This window comes from Notamacropus eugenii, chromosome 1 (genome assembly GCF_028372415.1).
Source record: "Notamacropus eugenii isolate mMacEug1 chromosome 1, mMacEug1.pri_v2, whole genome shotgun sequence".
NCBI lineage: Eukaryota > Metazoa > Chordata > Mammalia > Diprotodontia > Macropodidae > Notamacropus > Notamacropus eugenii.
The window spans coordinates 14,055,321-14,080,671 of record NC_092872.1 but is presented as its reverse complement, the minus strand read 5'-3'; the positions used below and the strand labels follow the sequence as shown (position 1 = coordinate 14,080,671).

General features: G+C 39.8%; 1 protein-coding gene across 6 annotated transcripts in view; it reads right to left on the bottom strand.

The window, feature by feature from the left end:
- FGD3 (FYVE, RhoGEF and PH domain containing 3) overlaps nt 1-25,351 on the bottom strand; it is a 175,835-nt gene that overhangs the window by 41,813 nt on the left and 108,671 nt on the right. For all 6 annotated transcript variants that reach the window (XM_072654322.1, XM_072654349.1, XM_072654314.1 and 3 more), the window contains 4 exons: nt 23,982-24,118; nt 9,934-10,090; nt 2,856-2,994; nt 462-520 (listed from right to left, as the gene is read on the bottom strand). In XM_072654322.1, the coding sequence (XP_072510423.1) occupies nt 462-520; nt 2,856-2,994; nt 9,934-10,090; nt 23,982-24,118 (492 nt within the window). The remainder of the gene's footprint in view (nt 1-461; nt 521-2,855; nt 2,995-9,933; nt 10,091-23,981; nt 24,119-25,351) is intronic.

The following is a 25,351-nucleotide window of genomic DNA, read 5'->3' as shown; positions in this document are numbered from 1 at the left end:
CTGGGCCAAACACTCTCTATTCATTGTACCACATCACTGAGCTCCCTATTGCTTAATAAAATATAAAATTGTCTTTATATGAAATTCAAGTCAATGCAAAAAATATTCATAATAGCCTAATCTCATGTAACACACTTCAAGACAAGGGGAGGGATACAAAGACAAAAAAGGAAACAGCTCTTGCCCACAAAGAGATCCCATTATACTGATGGTACCCACCAATCACATAAAGAGGTAAATACAAAGTATGTACACAATAATCAAGAGCATAGAGGGCTTGACAATTGGGCCTGGGGCTGAAGGGAGAGCAGAACAGGCCTGAGTTGTATCTTGAAAGAACTCAGAAATACTGAAAAGAGGAGGTGAGAAGAGAGCACATTATAAGAAAGTCCTGAATAATAGAAAAAGAACTTCCCAGAGAATGTTCCTGGGAGGGCTGGCTCTGACCACCGTGCACTTACCATCTTTCGAATAGCTGCATTGGAGTGATTTGCTGCTGTGGAGATAAGTTCCAAGGATTCTGTAATTAAAGGGACATCATGAAAATAGCATCAGACATTTATTAAGCACCTAGTTTGTGCAGAGGACTGCACTGACCACTTAGAATTAAGGCCCAGTTCCTGCTCTCAGAGAGCTTGAAGTCTGCTTATGTTGCCAATAGTTTTCTATGGCCATAGCAATTTCTCTGCTCTGCTTAACTTTCTCTGGTTAACAGGAAATTCATTTGAATAATAACACAGTGTGCGGTTTGTCTTTTTTTTTTTTTTAAAGCACCTGACAAACATTCACAGTTCCTTCATCTGATCCTCATGGACTTAACCACTTCACCATCCTGGCTACACTCCTACAGATGCTCTCTTTCTTGTCACTGTCATTCCTAAACTGGTATCCAGACCAAAACACCTTAACCCAAATGTCATCTGACAGAGGAAGGCAGAATCAGGACTCCCTGTTCATGGAAGCTGTGCCTCTGAATGCAGTCCAGTACTGCATTCTTTTTGATTCCATATCACACTGTGGACTCACATCGAGCTTTCAGTCTGCCAAAACTCTCACTTTTTTCCCCCCAAACTGCAGACTAGCCATCCCTACCTTCTATCTTGCACTTGCAAAGTCAATTTTTTAAACCCAATTATAAGACTTTACATTTACTGTTATTAAATTCTACACTGATAGATTCAGCCTCCTGTCCTAGACCTTTTGGGATCCTGTTTTTATACACCAATGTACTAGCAATCCCTTGAAGTTTTGTGTCCCCTTTAAATAGGATAAGCAAACTTTCCATTGGCTTCTTCCATATCACCAATAACAATGCTAGACAGCACAGGACCGAGCCCAGACCCCTGGTGACACTGCCCTGGAGACTGCCTTCCACGATGACAGTGAGCATAATGGGCACTTTTTGAGTCTACTTTATTCAATCACTCCAAATCCATCTGATAGGGCTCTCATTTATCATGCATTTCTTTAACTTTTCTACAACAGCATAAAAGACTATTAAATGCTTTGTTAAGATGCAGGTAAACCACAGCTAAACATTCCCCTGAATAAGACTTTAGTAATTCTGTCAAAAAAGAAAATATTTCCTGCGGATCCACTGCGCGATGCACAAATGAGAGACTCTTGTTTAATTTACAAAGCTCTATCTCAGTACAGGGAGTGGCAAGCTATTTAGGATTAACAACTACTTCTCCACAGCTTCCACTAAGGGGTACCCCCCAATGGAATTCTCTCATAACAAAGTATAGTTAAGTTTTTAAAAACTGACATACTGTTTCTGGCAGTCTATTCCTCATTCTGCACCTGCAGTCCACCAGCTCTTTACCAAGAGGAGGGAGGTGTATTTCATTACTATTCTTCTGGGGTCAAGCATGGGCATTGCATTGATCTGAGTTCTTGTTAGTCTATTAATATACGACCTTCCTCATATGGACATTCCAACATGGCCTTTACCCTGAGTTCTTTGTCAATGACACTTCTCTCAATCATCTCTCCTCTTCTCTGTCCCTTCCAACCTCAACTAGATCATCTCTAGCACCGCCCCCTTCACTACTTCTGTAATCTGGTTCAGGCCAATTACATTAATGATGATGTCAGCAGTTATTTATAAAGTGCTTTAACATTTGCAAAGTGCTTTAGCTACATTATCTCCTTTGAGCTACTCAATAACCCAATGAGATCGGTACTTTTATCCTCATTTTACAGGAGAGGAAAAGAAGATTCAGAGAGGTAAAATTAATTTTCCTGAGCTCCCACAGCTCGTAAGTGGTTCAGGTGACTTGGGCCACAGGTCTTCCTGACTCCCAAGTCTAGTGCTCTATCCACTCTACCATACATACATATACGCACACACATACATACATACATACATATGATATAGTGGATAGAGCACTAGACTTGGGAATCAGGCCAGGACAACGGAAGGGAGAGGGAAGCCTAGAGGAAGTACAAGATATACAGGGGAAGGATTTATTAGTAGAAGAAAGCAGAATCACCCCACCAAAGTTATGAAGGACTTTCCCAGGAGGAAACCACGTCTAAAGTCATATGGGACCTTTCTTGGGGAAGACCGACTCTGAACATTGGTATATTTACCCTGGGAGCTGAAAAGGGCGCTAGAGAAAAGTATGCTCTGGTCTCTTGTCTTTGTAATTCTAGCTCCCCAAAACGCTGTGTTTGTCTGACAAGATTCTTAAGATGTGTCTGAAAGACTTCTGGAATCCCTCTCATGCTTAATTTATTTCAGCAAAGCTCCTTTTCCCTAGTCGCTTTGTAAAGCATTCCCTTCCTCCTTTCCTTTACCCCCAAAAAGATGTTGCTTGTCCCTGTCACTCAGCACCTGGAATGTATCTTACTTTCTGCATCTTTTCTGTCTGGAGACTCCCCAGGAAGCTTCTTCAAATAATCCTTGAGCAACATCTCATAGCGAGGGATTCTCTGTACTGGCTCCAGCATGTGATGCTGTAACGTCAGGTTCCCACAAATCTCCTGCTTCTGTTGGCACAAAAATCCAGAAATATACAAAGTTAGACCCAACTAGGAAAAGTAATCAACCAGCAGAAATTAATGCAAACACACCAATACCTCCGGAAATCTGGATTGTCCTTGGCTCTCAAACCACTAGTACAATGGCATTCTTTCAGGGGAAGAAAGTAGATTAAATGAAGATCACCATGTTCCTTCCAATTCCTATCAGTGCTATGTTAGATAATTTCTACCTTTCCTGAGCAATTAAGACTGGATCCTTTCCTTCCTGTGCCCAGAAAAGTGCAGATATTTTCAATTGTTCCTACACCATGTTAGCTCCTAAATTCTGGTCATGATTAAAAATTTATTTGACTTCCAGCTGGGTGAATTCACCACTACATTAAAAATAACTTCATGTATTAGACTTCCTCTCTCTGACCCTTGACCTATTAACCAATTAGGGTTTACAGACAAGATAGCTTTACTAAAAACCTGGAATAATCACATTTGCTTTGATCTATTTTATCTTCTTTCCATCATTTTGGGAAATGGAACAAAATTAGCCAATCACTAACTTTGCAGGAACTTAGCCTCCTACATTTACATGCTGAGCCAGCACATTACAAATCTGGGTTCATAAATAAAGGCTGCTAAAATACTGATCCTAAAGGATGAGCTAAAAATCTCAAATGCTAAAGTAGGGGCAATAGTGCTCTGTTGGTGGGCTGCTGCACTGCTGGCTCAATGTCCTGAGCAGCCTAGGATTTCCTGTCCCTACCATGCCCCTATCACAGACAGGAGAGCAGAGACATGCTAGCTTGAACTATTTTCCAAAGTCAGTGTGTAACAGAAACACTATTTTACCTGGAAAATCACCAGCTACTATGTTGTGTAGTGAACCATAGTTCTGCTGTGCTGCCTTTGAGTAATCTATCATCTTTAAGTGTTTTGTAAACCAAGGCTTTCTCAGACTGTGGAAGTATTTTAGCTGGAAAGAGGAACAAAAATTCCAGAAACAGAAAAGATTCATGAAGATTCCTATGTATGGGAAAAGTCATTTAGAATAAAGGGAGTAAAATGCCAAGCACTCCCCATTTCATGGGATGCTTACAAAGTGGCTCCAACATTTCTGGGGTTAGGGGCTGATCCAAAGGACCACAAAGCTTTTGCCCTAGTTCTGTATTTATTTCCTCTCTCTGATCCCTGCCATATTAACCAGTTTGAGTTTACAGAAGAGATATATTGTACTAGTGAAAAAACCTGGAACAATCACACTTAGTCTGATCTGCTTTATATTCTTTCCATCATATTGGGAAACGAAGAAAATTAGTAAATTGCTAACTTCGTGGCAACTTTGTCTTATAGTTTGGGTTTTAAAGATACAATTGTAGCTATAGATATAGGCCTCTTAAAAAAAGATTTCTTGTGGGTTTAACAAAACCAGCAACTTTAAAATAAAACTAAGTCTTCCTTGCTGTGCTATGGACAAAAACATTAACCAATAATGGACATGGAGAAGCCATAAGATGAATTCTCATTTAAAATCTGGTCTGTCCAAATTGTGTTTTAAATCATTCAGAAGGGAAAGGTACTGGATCTTTCAGGAATTAAATCAAGTCTTTCCTGGAAGTGGGCAGAGAGCAGAAAGAAGCAGTTATGAATAGCCACAGGACAGAACAAATCAGGAGAAGCCAAGAACTGGAGTAGTAAGGCCAGGCTGGTAGGACATGACAGGTGATGAAGCTGAAAAGCAGGTTGAAAGAAGGGAAGGCTAATGAGAAAGACAGAGGGGACCTGCTGATATAGTGAATCCTTATGACAAAGCTAAAGTCAGAGTCCAGGGTTTCAGGCCAGATGAGATGTGTTGGTAAAGTGCTGAGTTTGAGAAATCGAGGCAGAGTTGATGGCTAGACACCTACACCAGGCATAAGGGCCTGGGCAGGGGCAGAATCAAAGTACACAGGTAAGGACTAGTTGCCAAGGTTCAAAGTGGACCTAAAGGAACAAACAGAGAATGAAAGGAGTTCAGACAGGGAGACAGAGAACGATGTCTCCAGTTCTGTTCTAGGTGAGAGGATCCTGACAATAATGCAACCAGGGCATGAATATCGACCAGGTTCAAGCCTCAAGTTCAAGCCCACAGTTTTAAGCATTTTCTGTGGTGCTGGCAGTTAACGACTGGTATTTTGTTCCCTCTAACAAGGCAGGGCCCTACAGGAGATTACGGCAGGTGACGGCAATCACCAAAGCGCTGGGTCTCTGAGGAATCCCTGTTCATCTAACTCCAACTAGTCTCTGCTTTCCTTAAGGGCCCATTGTTACCAAAGAGAGAAGTCTGGCACGATGGTTGAGATATGAACATGTGGAGCAACTCTTAGGATCCAATTTCTACATGGGTGTGTGGAAGGGAAGAGGTTGCCCTGGTACTCCTATTTATCTAAGCAAAGAGATGCAGAAGGCTAATCTTGGGAGGCCCAATTTGAATGACATGATGGGGATGAGGCCTGGTGTGAGGGCTTCCCACAGGAAGGGGCAGCCCAATCAGCACTGCTGCCTGCCACCTGTACTAATCCACATAAGCTTACTTTTCTTTTGTCACCTGTGGATCTGGATGGCACACTTGGCTTGCAGTTTGTATCCCCAACTAGAGAACAAGGGTACAGATGACAGACAGGACACAGGATGGCAAAAAAAAAAGGACTGGAAATAAGAATTCAGGGGAAAAGCCCTTTTAAGTTAACTCAGTAAAAATTTCTTCAGTGCCCACTATGGAATCCAAAGGTTGGAATGTGCATGTTAGTGCTGAAGGTGAGTCCTAGGAAAGCCAGAAAGGAGAAAACTGATCATTCCATTGACCTGCCAGAAAATAGCAAGTATAGCTATCAAGTGTTAGGGTGATTCACTCCCATTTGTTGGTCCATATTTGGCTAGTCATTCAGATAGAAAAGGAGGTCCAAGGCTCATCTAGAAATCAGTCAATCAACAAGCACTTACCATGTGGCAGGCACTGTGCTAAGTGTTAGGGATACAAAGAAAAGTAAAGAAGAAAAAATAGTCTCAAGGAGCTCTTCTCAAGGAGCTCAGTCTAAGGAGGGAGAAAAACAGGAAAATAACTAGGTATGTATAAGATGTTACAGAGTAGTTGGAAGATAATCTCAGAGAGGAAGGCACTACGACCTGTGGGGATCAGTATAGGTCTTCTACAGAAGGTGGGATGTGAGCTGACTTTAAAGGATTCCAGGGAACCTAAAAGGTAAAAGTGAGGCAAAGCCTTCTAGGCATGGGGAACAACCTGTGTAAAGCCATGAAGAGTCACGTGTGAGAAACAGCCAGTAAGCCAGTGTAGTTAGGTCACAGGGTGCACGGAAGGCAGTGAAGTGTAAAAAGACTAGAAACACAGGAAGGAGACAGGTTGTGAAGAACTTTAACAGGTGACAGACAAAAGGGTTTGGATTAGGGGATCTCTAGGAGATCTGCTTGCGCTTTCTCACTTTCTACAATCATCTTTGAAGGTTTCCTATGGAAACCTCTGTAATTAAAAATATGCCAGCCTGAGGTTTTGTTTTGGGATAAAATGGGCCACCTTGGTGAAAATGTGCATCACCCAACTGCATCCACTTTGTGGTAGGAGGGCCAAGCTGGTTAGCTTAATTATCAAAATAAAGCAATCACCCATACCTTTTATTCATTTAAAAATATGCCCTGGAAGAATAAATGAAACTCATCTGGCCTCAAACTTGAGTCTTGAAAGGGAGTAAATGTATTTTAATGGCACTCATAAATAGGTCTTGAAGTTTATAGTTCATTGAGTCAACGCATCAATTACAGCGAACGCTTAGTGGGACACAAGATTTGGAAATGAAGACAAAAGCTGAACTATAAGCTATAGAAACAAAAGATTTAGAGCTGGGGAAAAACTTAGTCATTTCATCTAACCTCTTCCTTTTATAGTTGAGGAAAGTGAGACCCAGACAGTTTGATTTGTTCAAGGTTATGTAGCTAGTACGCAGTAGAGTTGGGTTTCAAACCCAGCTCCTCTGACACCCAATTCTGTGATCTCTCTACGGCCCCATGGACCACATTTCCTTGAAGAGTCAGGATGAGCTATGGTGCTTCCTTGAAGTTGGACACTCAGGTTAAGGTGTTTCCATGGGCAATGATTCTACATCCTGTCTTGGCTACCGATAGTACAGGTATAGGTCTGGAAATTAGTTAGTACAGGCAAAAAGGATGTTCAGGGTATAGCAAGTTGTGAAGGCTGAGTCAGACTAGGGTCATAGACCCAAAAGGTCCAGGAGAGTGCCCACGATGTAGGCTGATCAGAAGCAGATACACCAGGATCCAAAAAAATCACAGGCACACTGTTAGTAAACTCTGAAATTGTAACCATTGTCTATGGCTGTTCATTCAAAGCTCTGAACCTTTACTGAAATGTATATAAGTTGAGTTGCTGTAAAATAAGTATATGTTATAGAAAAACAGGATTTAAAGTTAAATAGTACCTTAGAGATCATCTAGGTCAATGCCTTCATTTTACAGACGTCAAAATTGAGGCTCAATGAGTGAAAATAGATTTAATATAACATTATATCCCATGGTTATTATGACCATGACAATTCAAATCCCATGTCTTCTAACTCTAAGTCTAGTTCTCTTTCAATTACATCATATGATCTCTGAGTGTGGGATTTTCTGACATTAAAAGTATGTATCTTGACAAATATTTTAAAATGTTCCTGTATATGGCACCCCTTGCACGTACTATGTCTTAAACATCTGTCTGCTTTGCCTTACTTATTCCCTGATTCTGACACAACTAGGGGTTGAGATGTTGGGTTCAAAATGGTCGAGTGGAAAAAGAAGTCCAGTCAAGTAGATAGGAAACAATGCTGTAGAATACAGAATATGTGGGCAGGCTCATCTGACAACACAGTCAGGATATGACTACTGATTCCAAGACTATGGCAATCCAGTCTCAGCCTCTTTGGCGCAGCTTGCATGATACAGGAAGACAAAGACTGGTGACTGCATTAGAGCTGATGGCTGGCAACTGCAGCAGAGATAGAGCACCAGGACCCCTGGGAAGAAATACGACTCAGTCTTTGGACTATCAATGATGTGACACTGCCATCCAAAGCAACTTCCAGAGAAGGTCCTGACAGAAAAGACCATAAATATGACCAAGCCTTAGTCTTTCTGCTGGTCTGTGTTGAAACCAAATCTCATGGAATAAAAAAATACCTGATGGAATAGAAATGTTTTTCTCACTTGCAAAGAACATTCAGGGATGGCAGAATGAGTAAGGAGGATTCAAAAGACAAGTTAACAGCTCGCTCTCCCAAATCTAATCTAAAGGTGGTGAAAGGGTGGGATTAAGCCATCAATTAGGGCTTTTGGATAAAAAGCTGCTTTGAAGCTCATCTCAACAGAGTGAAAGCTGAAGTGAAAGGTGGAATGAAGCTAACCTAATGAAAGATTCAGGGAGTCTGTTCTCATGAGGACTCAAAGAATGCCAGTTAGATTAAATTGTCATTAATAATAGCTGAAATTTAAGTCAGAGGGAACAGATTTTTTAAAAATTCCCCCCACCCCCCACTCTTCCCTCCCTACTAACAAAGCATGTAGATTGTAGGCTATAATCTGAGACTCAGTTATCCACACCCAAGGGAAAGCTCACTCAATCCTAAAACAAAGAGTTCACTTACTGGCAGTTACCTCAACTGTAGTACCCAAAAGGAAATAAATCACCTCTGGAGGGCTAATTTTGAAAATCCAAACCTATAAAATGATCTCAAAGGTCAAAGTAACACAAACTCAACCTATCACACATCTGGGAATTTTTTCTATGCCCACTGGAGTTCCTAAATGGGCCCAAGAGACTTTTAGGGAACAAGATTATTATGTCTAAAAGAGGGAAGGACAGGAGAGGAGAAACAAGAAAGCCAGCCACAAAGTCAGAACAGTGCTGTTGTAATCATTAATGATATAAGTTACTCTCAGAGACAACAGCAAGGCCGTGAGGGCAACCTTTAACAGTCTTTTTTTGGGGAGGAAGGCAATCAGGGTTAAGTGACTCGCCCAAGGTCACACAGCTAGTAAATGTCAAGGGTCTGAGGCTGGGTTTGAACTCAGGTCCTTCTGACTCTAGGGCCAGTACTCTATCGTCTATGGCACCTAGTTGCCCCAAGAGTTATCTTAAGAGGAAAAAAAAATTCATGAGAACAGTATTCAGCTTATGGAGATAAGTTTTGTCACTTTTCACAGAAATTTGATAAATGATTTTACCACACTCGTGGGTCTGTTTATAACAGAAGAGAGGAACTGGTCTGAGGACTACTCTTTCATAATGCCCTCCTTGTTTCTGTATCAGTTCTGGGAATTCTGAGTCTCAAAAGCACTGTGCTTATTACAGCAGCAGTTTCTCACATGATGTAAAGACACAGGACCAAAGATAAAAAACCATAAAGCCGAAGTGACACAGGGAAGTAGACGGAGAGAGGGAGAGAAGAGAGAGAGAGAGGAAGAAACAGGGGAAGGGAGAGGAGGAAGAGGAGGAATGAAGTAAATAAGGACACTGACAGGATGTCAAAGGCATCCTTGCAAGTAAGGAAAAATCCTCTAAACTCACAAAGGGCTTTCCCCCCAATATCAAGCACACAGAAAGCGTGACAGCAATGGCTGGCAAGTCTGGAACCTCGATCTCCATCCCAAGACAGAGGCACTGAAAAAAGCTATGGTAGTCACAGGACAAGTGGGACAAAATGGACAAGAGAGATTCAGGAGTCCAGGCTCTATCTTGGCTCCAAGCATGGCACTGGGGATGAAATTTCAATGTTTTCTACTCTCTAAAACTGAGTACATAAATATTACTCTAGGAATTTGTTACTTTTTTAAAGCTACCTACCCCTTTTCCCAACTACATTTTTTAACTCTTGAAACAGTTATAAAGAAAGACCCTTAACGTACCTGGATGCTCTGAACAACATCTTTAAAGGGAGATGATCTTTGGGTCCAGGTGTTGACCAAGTCCATAGCTCTGTCAAAATTCTTCACATATTCACCATACATCTTCAGGAAGGGAGCGAGCTTCTGAAGGATATCCCCAATCCTGGGATTTGTGCTCCTTGGAAAGGTTGAGAAGAGTAAGAAAGAAATTCTTGTTATCAGTGACATCACACACATATACCCATACTGACTGGAAGGCTCCAGGGCCCCATTTAAAGAGGGTTGGGCAGTCTTCTCTCCATTATCCGTAAGTTATACTGTCTTTGGACTTCTTTGGACCTTCCCACCATGTCCCTGCCTGCTCACCCCAACTCCCCTTTCAGCTCCTTTTTGTGTACTGTCTTTCCTGTATATGAGGTCCTTGTGAGCAGAAACTTTGTTTTTCTTCGTATTTTTTCCCCAATGCTTAGCATGGTATCAGGCACATGGTAAGCACTTAAGTGTTTACTGACTTATTGACAAATACCCACAGAGCAATGAAACTCCATCAAGACAAGGCCAAAGCAGAACCAGAAAGCACAGCATACCTCTGAGCATCATGCTAGAAGCTATGGAGTATCCAAAGACTTGGTCCCTACCCTCCAGAAATGTATAGCGTTGGGGAGGTAAGATACAAACTCCTAAACAATAGCAGGCCAAAAGAAAACAGTGTGTGAATAAATGCTAAATTATGTAGGCAGCTCAGTGTAGTGCATAGAGCGCTAGACTTGGAGTGAGGAAGGCCTGGGTTTGAATCTCACCGCGGACATTAGCTGGGCCTCAGGTTTCCTCATTTGTAAAATAAAGGAGTTGATGATCTCTAAGGTCTCCATCACTAATTTCATCACGGTCATTTCCTTATGAATTCCCACCAATTGTTTAGAAGTTTACTTGTAAAAAGCCAAAAATAAAAACAAAAAATCCCAAACTAAAACCCAACACACTACCCATATCATACAATATGTAACATTCTTCACTTACAGTCTCCCACCTCTGTACTGAAGGGAGAAATACCTTACCCTAAGTCCCAGGATGTCATGACTGGTCACTTCATTGATCAGTTCTATTGAAGACTGATTAGATATTGATATATTATACAACCACACTCATACACATACATGTGCTTACATACATCTATACATATGTGTTAGTTCCTACTATTTACAAGACACTTGTATGAAAAGTAGCGTGGCACAGGGGATAGAGATCATCAAGAAGACCTGTGCTGACACACACTGGCTATGGGATTCTAGTCAAGCCACTTAAACTCTCAGATCTCAGGTAATTCTCTAAAGACTGCACGCACTGTTAGAGGCTGCCCCCCTCCCCCCGCCCTCCCCAACAGCAATGAAATCACAAGCCTTTAAAAAAAAAAAGCAACAATAATGCCCCATGCTAGGGGGTGGGAATGCAAGGCCAAATGAAGCAGGCCTTAGCCTCAAACAACATACAACATGGAAGCAAACAAACTCAGGGCACTCTGAGGACGGAGAGAACATGAACATCTACAGAGATCACAGAGGCTTCACAGGGGAGGTGATACCCAAAGTCAATCAGTCAACATTTATTAGGGACCTTCACAGTGTCAGACACCATACAAAATGCTAGGGCTACAAAGAGAGACAAAAACCAGTCCCTGATCTCAAGTGGAAAGAGGGTGAGCCTTGAAGGAAGATTTAGACAGGGGGCACTGAAAAGCAAATCCATTCCAGATACGAGGGATGGCTTAAATGACTGCAGAGAGGCAGGAGACGGAATGTTAAATTTTGGATAAAAACTAGCAATAGCAGCCATCCAACTGAAACACTGAGTATGGGAAGGAGAGTTATATAGGCTGCGAAAGGAGGCTGGAGACAGACTGGGAAGGGATGTCAATTTTAGGTTGAGAAGTTTGTTCTTGAGGCAATAAGGAGTTACTGAAGATTTTTGAACAGAGTACAGTATTCAAAACCATGTTTAAGAAAATTAGTGGGAAAGCAGAAAAGCAGGAAGCTGGAGACCAACTAGGAGGCGATAACAACAGCTCAGGCGAAAGGTGATAAAGGCTAGAACTAAGGCAAAGAGAAAATTGGAGGGGACATGATAATCATCTTTAAGTGTTTGGAGATCTATCATGTAAAAGAGGGATTAGACTTCTTTTGTTTTTTAGGTAGCAGAATTAGTAACAATGGGTAAAAATTTCAGGATGGTAGATTTCAGTTCAATATGAAGAAACATTTTAAAATAATTAAAAATACACAAAAGTAGGAAGGGAAATAATGAGTTATAGTTACATATAGAGTTGATGAAAGTCTTTAGGCAGAGATATCGTGAAGGGAGAAATCCTTCATAATTCAGGTATGGGTCAGACTGGGGCAGCTACGTGGTGCAGTGGATAGAGCACCAGTGCAGGAGTCAGGAGGACCTGAGTTCAAATCTCACCTCAGACCCTTGACATTCACTAGCTGGGTGACCTTGGGCAAATCACTTAAACCCAGTTGCCTCATCCTGGGTCACCTCCAGTCATCCTGATGAATATCTGGTCACTGGATTCAGATGGCTGTGGAGGAGAAGGGAGGCTGGTGACCTGCACAGCCCTCCCTCACTCAAAACAAAGTCAAGTGCAAGTCATGTCATCATTTTCTCTGATGGTGTGGTCTTCTTCAGCAACAAAGGACGAACATACACATGGATTAGACTAGTGCTCATAATGCTGAGGCATTCTTCGATGTTCATGTTGTTCTGTGATGAGTTCAGCATGGGAAGATTAGAGGAAATTGTAGTATTTGAAAGTTCTCACTAAAAGCTGAGCTTTTATCCAGGCTGCAAAATTTTATCCAGAGTGGCAGAATTGCAAAAAAGCAGAGATCTGGGGTAATACATAAAACATAGAGAAGAGAATTTTTTTTGCTCAAGAGTTGGCTGTGTTTTTAGGCTTTTTGTTAACTTACGTTAATTATACTGTGCTCTTGTAACAACACAAAGAATTACCCAGAGCCCTCTCCTCCAGATTAGAACCACTGAGGACTGGCTAGGAATGAAGGAAGGAGACTCATCTTATTAAATAAACGTTTGTTGAATTGAGATGTCTGTTCAATATTACTTGAAACTTGTCCAGATGTTTCCTTAAAACTTCTGAGGGCCTGGACTACACAGCTTGATGTTTTTTGCTCCTCTTTTTCTACTGCTTGACCTTAATGAAGGGAATCTTTGCAGTCTACCTGCTGTTTGGCTTCTGACCCTACACATGTCCCCTAAATGACCATGTCTTATGTGATCTGAGGTTTACTATACACCAGGGTTGTTTAGCTGCCTCTTGAAATGACAATAACTTTGGAACTTCTGCACAAGGAGACTCTACATACAGACTCTAATTTTGTACTTGTGTTCTTATTCTATACCTACTTGCATCTGGAATGACTGACCCTGTGCACTAAGCTTTTTTTCATTTTGCATCTCCAATCCTGGGCCTGCCAGTCAAAGATGTATACTGAGAGTTACGGTCTTGAATTTGTCAATCCACAAGGAGTTAAGGAGTTAATAACACAAGGGATTAAGAAAATGCAAAGTCCTTGTTTGTGATGGGCTGCTGTGGGATGAAGTGAAGTCTCTGTCACTGGACATATCCAGGATGTTGTAGAGCAGCAGAGTAAAACTCAGATAGGAACCGGGGCTACTAAACCGTATATAAGGATCCCTGCGAGATGAACATTGACGTATCTATGTTTCATTACACTTTTATTCATTCTGTTAAATATGTACCCATTAGATTTATATTTGATTTGGCCTTGGGAATGCTGCCAGTTCACGCAGCTGTGGTTGCATGTTTGATGTTGCAGTGAGAGAAGGTATTCCTGTTTCAGCCCCTTCTATTTTGGAGGATTTTATTTCTCTAAGTATTGTGTGCAAATTAAGAACGGGGCTACACAGCCAATGAAGTCCTGAGGCCTGGCAAGTTCTGGAGGCTATTAAGTCTGAAATAATCACAAACAATTTTGTAGAGGTCTACAGGCAAGAGATGAATTGGTCACAGAATATTCTTCCCTGGAGTCTGTGGTCCTAGAATGCAGAAAAGGGAGCAGGTGCCTTGGCAGTTTTTTAGGGACCTGTTCCTAACTTTGCAGATGAAGTAGCTCACAACATATAACCACCCACTGTCATGCAAGTCTGCTTTCAGTCATCTGGTAATAGTGCATTATCCTTCCCAAGGATTACACCTGGCCCTTCCTCATTCTTCTTGTTTCAGAGACCCTTCATCGTGTTTTACAGTTTGTTTTTAAAAGTCTCTGCTCATTCTAGGCTTTAGGTCTCCTTTCTATATGTCCATATCTGTACCCATCCTTGGTTATAGTCCCCACATTTAATTTTTTTTACATGTCCTTTTAAAACTAGAGGTCATCAGGGAACTTCTGTAGCTACACTAGGTTCTTTACATGCTTTTTCTTTTCTTTTGCATGGTCAGAAGTAAAATACAAATCTGTCCCAGCCTTAGTTCCTGAGGCTTCATGAGCATTTGAATCTCAACTTTTTCTACCGGTTAATAGTCTTCTACATGGGATTTTTCATAATTCTTAATGCAATCTGAATGGGCCAACGGAACCAAACAATCCCCAAGGTTTGTAAAACGCTGTATTTGATTTGTATGAGAATGTCATGAGGTCGTGTGCTACCTCTTAATTTTCTTTTACAGTTTCAGCCTTTACAGTCATAATTACACCATGTCTATAACTCTTCAGCCAATTCCACATGCCAGTAGAGTAGCACAGCATGATCACTGTAGTCCAGAGTAGTGGGTTCACTCTTTCCAGTTCTCTGCTTCCGCTCATTTGGCTTTGTATGCACAAATCATAGTCTTTTCTATTAAAAGAAATACATTTACTAAAAGGTAACCTAAGCAATTTTTAAATAACTACTTTTTTCACTTTATCAACTAACTTGCTGTGTGACTGAGTAAACAAATGGCTTCTCTTTAAACTTTAGGTTCTTCATTTTTAAAATGAAGGCCTGGACTACATGATCTAAGGTTTTTTCCATCACTCTAAGATACTCTTTTCACAGAATATCAGAGTTGCGAAGGACCTTGAAAGCCATCTACTCCTACGTGTACGTGAATAAGAATCTCCTCTGTAACACACCTGACAAGTGATCATGCTGTTATGATGAAGCTCTCACTGCCTTTTCGAGCACCTTATTCCATTTTTAGCTAACTTGGATAGGAAGCTTCTCCCTTTAAATCAAGGTTAAATTTGCCTCTTTGCAATTCTACCCACTGAGCCTAGCTGTGTCCTGTGGGGCTTAAGTAGAACAAGTCTGTCCCCTTTTCCACTTGAGAGCCCTTTAAGTATTTGGAGATAACTATGATGTGACTCTTAAATCTTCTCTTCTCCAATTTAAGCATCTCCAATTCTTCCAACTGATCTTCATAAGCCATGGGCTTCAAGGGAGATCCTTACATCAACTTAATTAATCAGTATTTTAAAGCAAATAAAACTCAAAAGACAAGATTAGGCAGGTAGGTGGCACAGAGGAGAGAGTATCGGCCTTCAAGTCAGGAACGTGAGTTCAGATCTTGCCTCATGACTTTAGCCACATGACCCTAGCCAAGTCACTTAAGCTCTCCCAGCCTTGGAGTCTTCATCTGTAAAATGGGGATAAGGATACCTACTTCACATGGTTGTGAGGATGAGAGGAGATAATATACGCAAAGTATTTGTAAGTCTTAATGACTATTAATGACGACTTTCACATTAATGTATCACTGTTAGAGTTTCAAATTCATCCAGTCATTGTTTGGTTAAATTAAATTGGATTTTCTTTACTAAAAAAAAAAAACAAGCAAACCTATTTCTCTCCCCCTCCCCTTTTCATTGAAAAAGAAAAAGAAAATTCTTGTAACAAGCATGTATAGTGAGGAAAACTACTTCCTACTTTCGCTAGATCTTTTTAAAAAATGCTTAGTATATACCCTGGGTATGAAACCTCTGCTGGGAGGTGGAAGGTATGTTTCTTCATGGATTCCCTGGAATCACAGCTGGTAATTGTATTGATCTGAATCCATAAGTATTTCAAAGTTGTTTACTTTTGTAATGTTTTTCTCATTATGTAAATTGGTCTCTTGATTCTGGATACTTTATTCTACATCAATTCATATGTCTTCCCAGTTTTTTCTGAAGCTTTTCTCTCCATCATTCCTTGCCATACAGTAGTGTTCCACTATATTCGTGCTACTGTTCAATCATTCCCTAACTTACAGGCACCCCTTTAGCTTTCAGTACTTTATATCATAAAAAGAGGTGTTATATTTTTCTACATATAGGTGTTTCGCCCCTTTCTTTGATCTCTTTGGCAACACAGGCCTAGCAGAGGTATAGCAAGGTCAAAGGATGGGTCCTATTTGGTGACTTTTAGGGTAGAGTTCCAAAATGCCTTTCAGAATGGCTGGAGTGTGAAATGGAATATGATTGGGACATGAGAAATGATGATAATGATGCCTGCTACCTACTTCTTTACAGAGGCAATGGACTCAAGATGCTGAATGACAATATATACATACATACATACATATACATATATATGTATATGTATATATATTTTTTCTGGACATGGTCAATGTGAGAATTTGTTTTACTTGACTATGAATCTTTGTTGTTTTTTCTTTCCAGTGGAGAGTATGCGAGAGGGAGAAGAAAATTAATAATTTTTTTTAAAATTATGCTTTTCTTAAAATATCACAGTAATTTCTCAACCCTCTCCCTCCCAAATATGCAGTCAAGCAAAGCTGACCAACAAAGAAGCCATGTTTGACCAGGTAGGCTACATGACAGTAGACCTGTGGTTTCCCACCTTTCTCCTGAGAGGAGGGATTTATGTGAAATCCTCTACTCTCTAGATGGTTTATTATCAATAATTAGAGTTCATAGTTTTTATTTTGTTTTCATTCATATTATTGTAATTGTCATGTATCCTGTTCTCTTGGTTCTGCTTTGTTTACTCTCTATCACTTCAAACAAGCCTTCCCATGGTACTTTTTATTCTTCATATTTGTCATTTCTTATAGCGCCATGTATTCCATTACATTTGCATATCACAATTCATTCAACCATTCCTCATTGGGTAGTATCCTACTTCATTCTCATTTTTTTTTGCCACCAAAAACAGTACTGCTACAAATATGTTGTCATAATTAGGAAATTTCTGCCATTTATTTCCTTGGGGTATGTACCTAGCAGTAGAACTGCTAGGTCAAAGGATGGGTGCAGTTTAGTGATTTTTCTTGCACAGTTCCAAATTGCTTTCCAGAACAACCGGACCTATTCAAATTTCCACCAGCGGTACGTTCATAGGGCTGTCTTCTCAAAGTCTCTTTTTCATCTCTGACAACTTGATAGGTGTTAGGTGAAACTAGGAACTACAATCAATTCTACTCATTCAACGGTACTTACGTTCTATAAAGCTGCTGTAAATACTGAATTAGAAAATACTGAACCTTCACCTCTGGGGAGATGCAGGTCTAGATTCTTGTGAGTCTTTTGCTACAACATTGACTTAAGCACTTTACAGAGCAACCTTACATTTAGATCGGATAATTTCTTTTCTGTTTCTGGATGTACTGTATTGTTGATTTGTTAAGATGGAACTCATGGTCAACAGTACTATAATACAACTGAATAAAGTTTATCTAACACATATTTTCTCCATAAGGCAAATCACAGCCTTCTTGAATTTAGGAATGCTAGACAACATTTTAACACTACACTTGAGGATAGTTTTAAATAGTAAAATCACCAAGAAAAGCACAAAATTTTTTTTTAAAGTGGGACTGAATAAATCACAAAAAGAACATTTTTATGGGCTAAAACAAAATAGAGCATCACTTGTTAAGCCTCAGCTGGGAGTACTGACTTTAGGGTTACAAATAAATTTTAGTGAGTTGGAGAATTAGCAAATAGGGAATCCACAAATAACGAGGATCAACTGTATTTTAATTTGCATTTCTCTAATTAGACAATTGAAGAATTTTTCCCTGTTGTTCATCATTTATATTTCTGTCCAGATTTTTACAGAACTTTTAACTATTTCAATATTTAGCTTTTACAAATTTTCTGAATTATGCATAGATTCTGATAAGCATGATAACTTTTTAACTCACCCTGAAATCTTACCATGATGTCAAAACTACTCCTGGCTACGTGTTCCTTTAGTCTTATCTTCTACTTCTACTTAAAGAATAATTTTTCTTACTTTTAATTCTTAGCATGCCACAGCACATATTATATATTTAAAGTTTGTTGAAAGAATTAGTTAATTAATTACCTAGCACTTCTCCAGCTTCCTTGTTTTTTTTCTCTGGTGAAAGGCTATGTCTCTTTCGACTTCTGCCTCGAGGCTAGAAGTCATGAAAACCCTATTGTCTTACTCACCAATTCATAGAAGAAGGAAATTACTTCAGCCCCACAAATCTGCCCAGTAGCTTGGTATATCTTTTATACACAATGCTTGTTTGGCTGTTTAACAGCCTTTTTCTTCATCAGCTCCTCTAGAAAAATTAGCTTCTTTAGAAACTGTCCCAGTTTCAGAGTTTAAAGTTACATTACTCTTACAAAAAAATAGAAAATCAGAGGACGAATAACTTGTTTTAATTTTAATGCTATACTTCCAGAATCATGGAGAATATTAATTTTTAGTTTACTTTATTCTTTAAATAATATGAACTCTGAACATTAGCCAAATCATTCAAATAAAAAGTTTCACTTCTAAATTTCCTATCCAATTCAACTTCTTCATCTACAGCACCTACCTACAACTAAGCCACTAATCTTTTAATTTATAATTAGAATAAATATACATGGCTTTACCAAAAGTAGAAATAATATAGGCAAGTTAGGGCTACATAAAGAGGGACACTTTTAAATGTGCAGATTTTCTATTTAACATGGTTCAGAACTAAGAAACAAGAGAGGCCAAAGGCTTACAGAGTGTATAGAAACTTTATACCTATATACCATGAATGCTTTCTTTGAGAAGAAAGTCAGGAAGGCCCTCACATGTTAAGTGCTAAATTATAACATGAAATTGGTTACAAGTGAATCGAAAGGAAATGACCAATTACTGGAGACATTTCTTAATCAGCTGTCTGTGTATCAGACCAGTGAATTATTAGAGCAAAGATCAAAATGCCAAATTAGATGAATAAAAATTATAAGGCATGATGCATGACTTGAGCAATTCCAATCTGATCTATTTTTAAAAATATTTATAATAAAAGATGAGAAGTGAATAAAAGGATATAGACTACCACTGCATCTCTAAGCTCAATTAAGAGATAAGGGCCTTTGCTCAGGCCGTATACTCTACTTTCCTGCAGTTTCTGAGGTCGTTGACCACTCCACTTTCCTCCTCCCGGACTGTCTCTTCTCCCTCGGCTTTTGTGACACTATTTTCTCCTAGCTCTCCTCCTACATCTTCCGACCTTCTTACTCTCCTAAGAAGAGCTGGGTTATAATATCTCCTGTTCCTGTACTGTGCTTACCAGAGCTGTTAGCTTCTTTTCTTTTTCCTCTCTACATGAACTTTTTTAAAGATCTGTTTACCTCCTCTGGTTTCAAGGATAATCCTCCAAATCTAAAAAGGATTCCCAAGATAGACAGATGACCTCCAAATCTAGAGTCCATTCCTACTCTCTATCTTGTACTCCAATCATACAGTCATATATCATACACTGCCTGATGGATATCACCTTTTGGATGTCCTACCTCACACCACAAACTCAACATGTCTATGAATGACCTCATTATCTTCCCACTTAAACTTGTCTCTTCCCTTTTTCTGTTGGGGACATAATCATTCTCAGTTTGTAACACTAGAGTCATCTTTGACTCTTCTCGTTCACCACCCCCTCCTAAAAATTGTGAAGTCTTGTCAAAAAGCCAAGACCCGAGGAAGGTGATCTCAAATGCATTTAAGGATGACACTGGAAAGAGAACAATAGATAGATCAAAAAGGGAAAAGATCTATGAGGCATTCCAGAACAAGTTCTTTTCTTCATCAATGGCACATTTGCTTCATGGTGAAGTGGAAAACAAGGCTGGCAAGAACAGTGAGGTTAGACCAAGTACACATAAAAAGGTCCATGCTGGAGTTAACACTGTTTTGAGGGTCCCAAAGAATCATTTCTTAAGTTAATCTAAAAAAGAAGGGAATATTAAATACTTAGAAAAAGTCATAGGCTTTATTATTGTAAATTTTTTGAAGGTAACTCAAAGGTCTATTTTCTCATCACTACAAAAGTCTCCATAAGGATAGCTTACAGATATATCAAGGGTCTCCTGGATGAAAACTGAAAAAGGGAATAGGCAAGCTTTCGAAATGCTACTGTACCGCAGATTAGAGCTGTACAATCACACACTGACTGAAAACTACATGAAATACCAGATCCCACTGTGCTTACTGTTTGCTGAATATTTTTTTGAAAGTCCTTTGATCTGGTAGAACAAAACACCACCCTAAAGGCTACCCTCAAAGTATTTTCATGCATATGTCAAAATAATATAATATGGCATGAAAGATATAACAGATAACTTTACTTAAGTGACTATTATCAATAAGTGGGGTATAAAAGAAGGAAAGATATACTTTTGCTAAAAGTATTTGCCAACATCATGGAAGAAGGCCAGTATGGAATTCAAAATGAGCAGTGATTCCCTAAATATGGTGAGATTCTATTATCATATCTGCAGATAGTATTGTGTTCACTACATTAAGCCCTGGAGCAAACATGAGCCTCCTAAATGAGGTTTCTAAGCATTCAAGAGTCCGGCCTAACTAATCTACACAGGAAAACATGTATGAAACACACATATTATTCAGACTATGATTTACAGTTTGATAGGTGACTCATAGAGTTGATCCATCAGAACATGTATCCATTTGTATAAATGGAAAAGGAGGTGGTCTGGTCAAGGAGCAAGAGGGAGTGATAAAACAATAGAGAACCTGTATGTTACACTGCAATCCATGCAAACTCAAGAAATCAAAAGGAAGGCCCTCAGCATATTGAATGAAGTCCTTAAGGAAAATTTATGGGAAGATCATAGACAATACTTACACAGGATGAGTAGGGTCAGAAGAAAGATTGCAATTTGCACTGCTGACTGGAGCATTCATGTTGATCATCAATTCATTGAAATATCAAAGTATATGGGTTTTTTAATGGCAAAAAAACCTACTCTTCACACTTAGGTTTTTGTTTCGTGGTAAACCAGGTAGTAAATGAAAGCTCTAAGCTTCTAGTAGACAGTAACATACAGAGGATGCAATTGTTAGCCGAAAAATGAGATTGCCTTGCCAAAGACATGCCAATGTCTGCCAGGGCTCTGAATCTTATTAAATGGAGCCTTAATGGAATTTGAGAATGATCCTATCCCACCCCCAAAACGTAAAACGCAGCTGCTACATCGGAAAACATTAACAAAGTGGTGATTATGATGATTCCTATCAAAAAGGTGGAAAAGACAGTATAACAATGTGACATACATGGAATGCCGTAACATATGGTTTAAGAGCGATAACTATGCTACAGCAAATGTGATGGACAGCATGACACTATGACATATGGTATAACACTGGCATAAAGTATAACTGACATATGGTATAAATGTGACATGTTGTAAAAGTGTAGCGCTTGGTGTAAGTGTGATGCAAAATGTATCCATGCGATGACATAACACTGACATAACAGTATAATGATGTTGTAATAACAGTGTGGTACATGACACAACAGTCTCATATGCTGGAGTGGCAGAGTCCACAGGAACAAGAAATATGAAGCTATGCTCTATACTCCAGTGGTCATCAGAGATTCTGAGACTTTTAAGGTTTCCTAATTTTTTTAAACTTTTCCAGTTTTGCACGTTTTAATTCATTTGTTTCCCAGTGGCTACTGGTAATAAAACCCTTTAAATATATTAAAGTTTGTGAGACTTGTTAGGAGAAGCTTAGAGACTATATTTTGTTACAAAGGGAAGAGAAATTCTGTGCAGAAGCAACAGGTAAGTAGGTAACTAAGAAGGGAGTAGATGCTCCAGGTCCAAAGGAGGTGGTGTGGGTAAGTGGGGAATGAAGTGGGGAGACAGAGAACCTGTCTGGGCCCAAGAATCATCTCTAGAGAGTCAGATGGACAGACAATTCCTAGCCTTCAGTGCCATGGAAGAGTAACTCTCTATGGAGTTAATGGCTGACAAATGAAAATCTCTCTTAAGGGCACAGAATTTGCTGATTAGCCAAGTGGAGGGTCAAGCCTGTTGTGCTCACCAGCCATTATTATTTTTTGGGGGAGGGGGCAATCAGAATTAAGTGACTTGTCTAAGGCGACACAGCTACTAAGTATCTGAGGCCAGACCTGAACTAAGACCTTCCTGATCCCAGGGCCAGTGCTCTGCCAACTGCACCACCCAGCTGCCCCTTCACCATTTATGTTTTCTTGTTTGGGAGCATCTTACAAATAAGGCTTAAAGAGCTGAATGAGCTCCTTCAAAGATTTGTAAATGCAAACTACCCTTCCCTTACTTAGGCAGTTCGCATGCTTCTCGATAAACACCTTACATCCAATAATATGTTGTCCTGCTACCTCAACTGGCTCCAGGAACAAGGACTACTACAAGTCAACTGTTCAAAAGGCATGTTAAAGATCAAGTGCCAGCCATGGGAGGGGAAAAAAGGCAGGAGGGGGCAGGGAGAGACAGGGAGGTGGGGGATGGGAGAGAGAAAGAGAGACTGAAGAGTCACTCTAAAAGCAAAACTGACTGTCATGCCCCAGAAAGCATTTAACCCAGATCACTGGCAAATCTAATTTTGAGGAGTGATGAAATTCAGGAACTCTTATTAATCACACTTTGCAGCAATTCCCTCCAGCCATTGTTAACTGGAGCAATCACCTGATTGTCCGAGGGTGGGGAAGCTCCTCTGATTTTTGAATGCAGGCTTTCGTTCATTTAGCCCAGCAGGTAGACAGGCAGCATGACACAGAGCTAAAGGATTTATATAGAGGGTGCTTCTGCTGCATTTTAGTAACACAAAACTATCAAAATGATCCTATTTAGGAAGAGGTCATTAGGAAGGTCACCATCCAACAGAAAAGCACAGTATCAGGCTTTATAAATAGAAGCTGGACTGAGCTGTTCTCTGACCTCCACCATTCAGCTCTGTGAAACCATATAAGCCTGGAATAGATTTCCTCTATATCTTTGTCCGTCAAAATCCTCCTCTTTCTGAGGTTCAGCCCAGATGGCTCATCCTTCAGGAAGCACTCCCATGATTTTCCTAGCTTAAAGTATCTCTACTTCTTCCAGTTTTCCTGGGCACTTATTGGATTACAAAGCTCAGCTAAAGGGTCACTTTCTATGGGAGGTTCTTTCCTGATCCTTCCAAAGGCTAGCATCTCCCCCTCCCCCAAATTAGTCTGCATTCATTTTGCATATACTTGTATGTATACATCTTTCCCCAAGAGAATGTAAGCTCCTTGAGGGCAAGGAACATACTCTTTTGTCTTTGCAGTCTTAGCATTTAGTGTGGTGTTCAGCACATCACAGACGCTTTACAATGCTCCTTGATCTCTGTTGTTACTATTATACTTTACATGCTACATCCTCAACCCAGTAAGCTCCCTGAGGGCAGGGACTATATCTTTTTTCTACCTCTGTACTTCCTGCATTGAGTATAGTGCTCTGTTATCGTGGGCACTTAGTTAAAATGAATCGACTATATCTGTATCTATTCATATACACACACATATGTATAAAGATAATCTCAGTAAGGTATAAATATACTAACATGTTACTGAATTACTTATAATAAGGTCCTGAGAGTTTTATAGCTACTCTTAAAAAGTATTCAGAGAACACTAAATAAATTCTCAAGACCACCCCCACGCATCCTTATAATACATGCACAGAGGGAAAAGAACTGCTGAGGAAGAAGTTATAAAACCTCTGCCCAAAACAGATAACAGATGTCGTCCTATCGTTTCTTCAGCATCATTTGGGATCAGTACTCACCATTCTTGGGTAATTCGAGTCTGCAACTCTGGTAAGAGGAACTGCCCATGGAAACAGTAGATAGAAGAAATGTTGGAGAAGATACCAGTTGTTACTTCTGATGGAATACCAGCTTCTGCCAACTTGGTGCAAAAAACCTGCAGTTGGACAATCAAGAAATCACCGAATGAAATATGTTTGGATCATTCACTTCTACCTAACGCAAATTATTTGCTTTGGGAAGGAACCTTTAGGATTCATATATTTGCTTTGAGGGCAAATATGTTCCATGATTAAAAAGGGATACAATTTGTATTAAGTTATATACATTCTTTTATCATTTAAGCCGGTTCAAAGGAGTACACTGCTTAAAGAGAAGTTGCACTCAGGTGCAGATGCTGTAGCATAAAGGAAAGTGCAATGGATTTAGAATAAATTGACCTGGGTTTGAATCCCAGGATTCAAGTTCCTTCATTTTCAAAATGAAAAGGTTCAGTTAGATGATCTCCAAAAGGCTCCTTCTAGCTCTAAAAGCCCATGATTCTAAATACATGTTTCTAGGACCCAAGGGCTATGTGAAAAATAGAAGTATTCTCCATTAGAAACAAAAGTCTAAGAACAGAAGAAACCTCTAAGAAAGAAAAGGATGACATTTGATCTGCCTTCAAATTGCCTGGTATGTTTTGTAAAAAAGAGTCTTGGGGCTTTCCTTCTCTAGTTAGTTAAGACTCAGTATAAATAACACATTTGGTTGTACACATACATATACGTATATTTGTTGAGGTTCTCTTTTATTTATTGAGCTAATTATAACACTGTGTATTTCACAAAGCCCTTCCACACCATACTCTCACCGGATCCTTATAAAAGCCCCAAGAAAGGAGCAGAGTTGGGGTGATTACTATTCTCAATTTACACAAAAAGAAAACTCAAGTTCAAAGAAAGGAGTAAGGGGCCCAAAGTCATGCACCCACAGGCCTTCCTGGCTCCCAAGTGCAGGGCTCTTCCCGTGCTAGCACACTGCCTGCACAAACAAAGGAAGACCATACTATTTGCCTTTCCAACCATATTCTGGAAAATGGTTCAAGATCATATAGGATAGAAGATTAGGTGCTGAGCGGAAAGATTGCAAGAGAAATTAATCTTTAGTAAGCAGGAACTTTTGGCCTGTTCTGAAATTGAAATAAGAGATTTTATTTTTTACATTTTAAAATTCCTGATATATAATTACTGGCCACTTCATAATCATTTCTAAATACACTCATTCTCTTTCGCCCTCTCCCCTCTCCAGGGAGCCACCCCTTATGTAATATAATAATGAGAGGATGGGTTATTCTACAAGGGCTCCATTCCTCAAGAGCACACTTGGACATGCCTGGTGGGCTAAATAA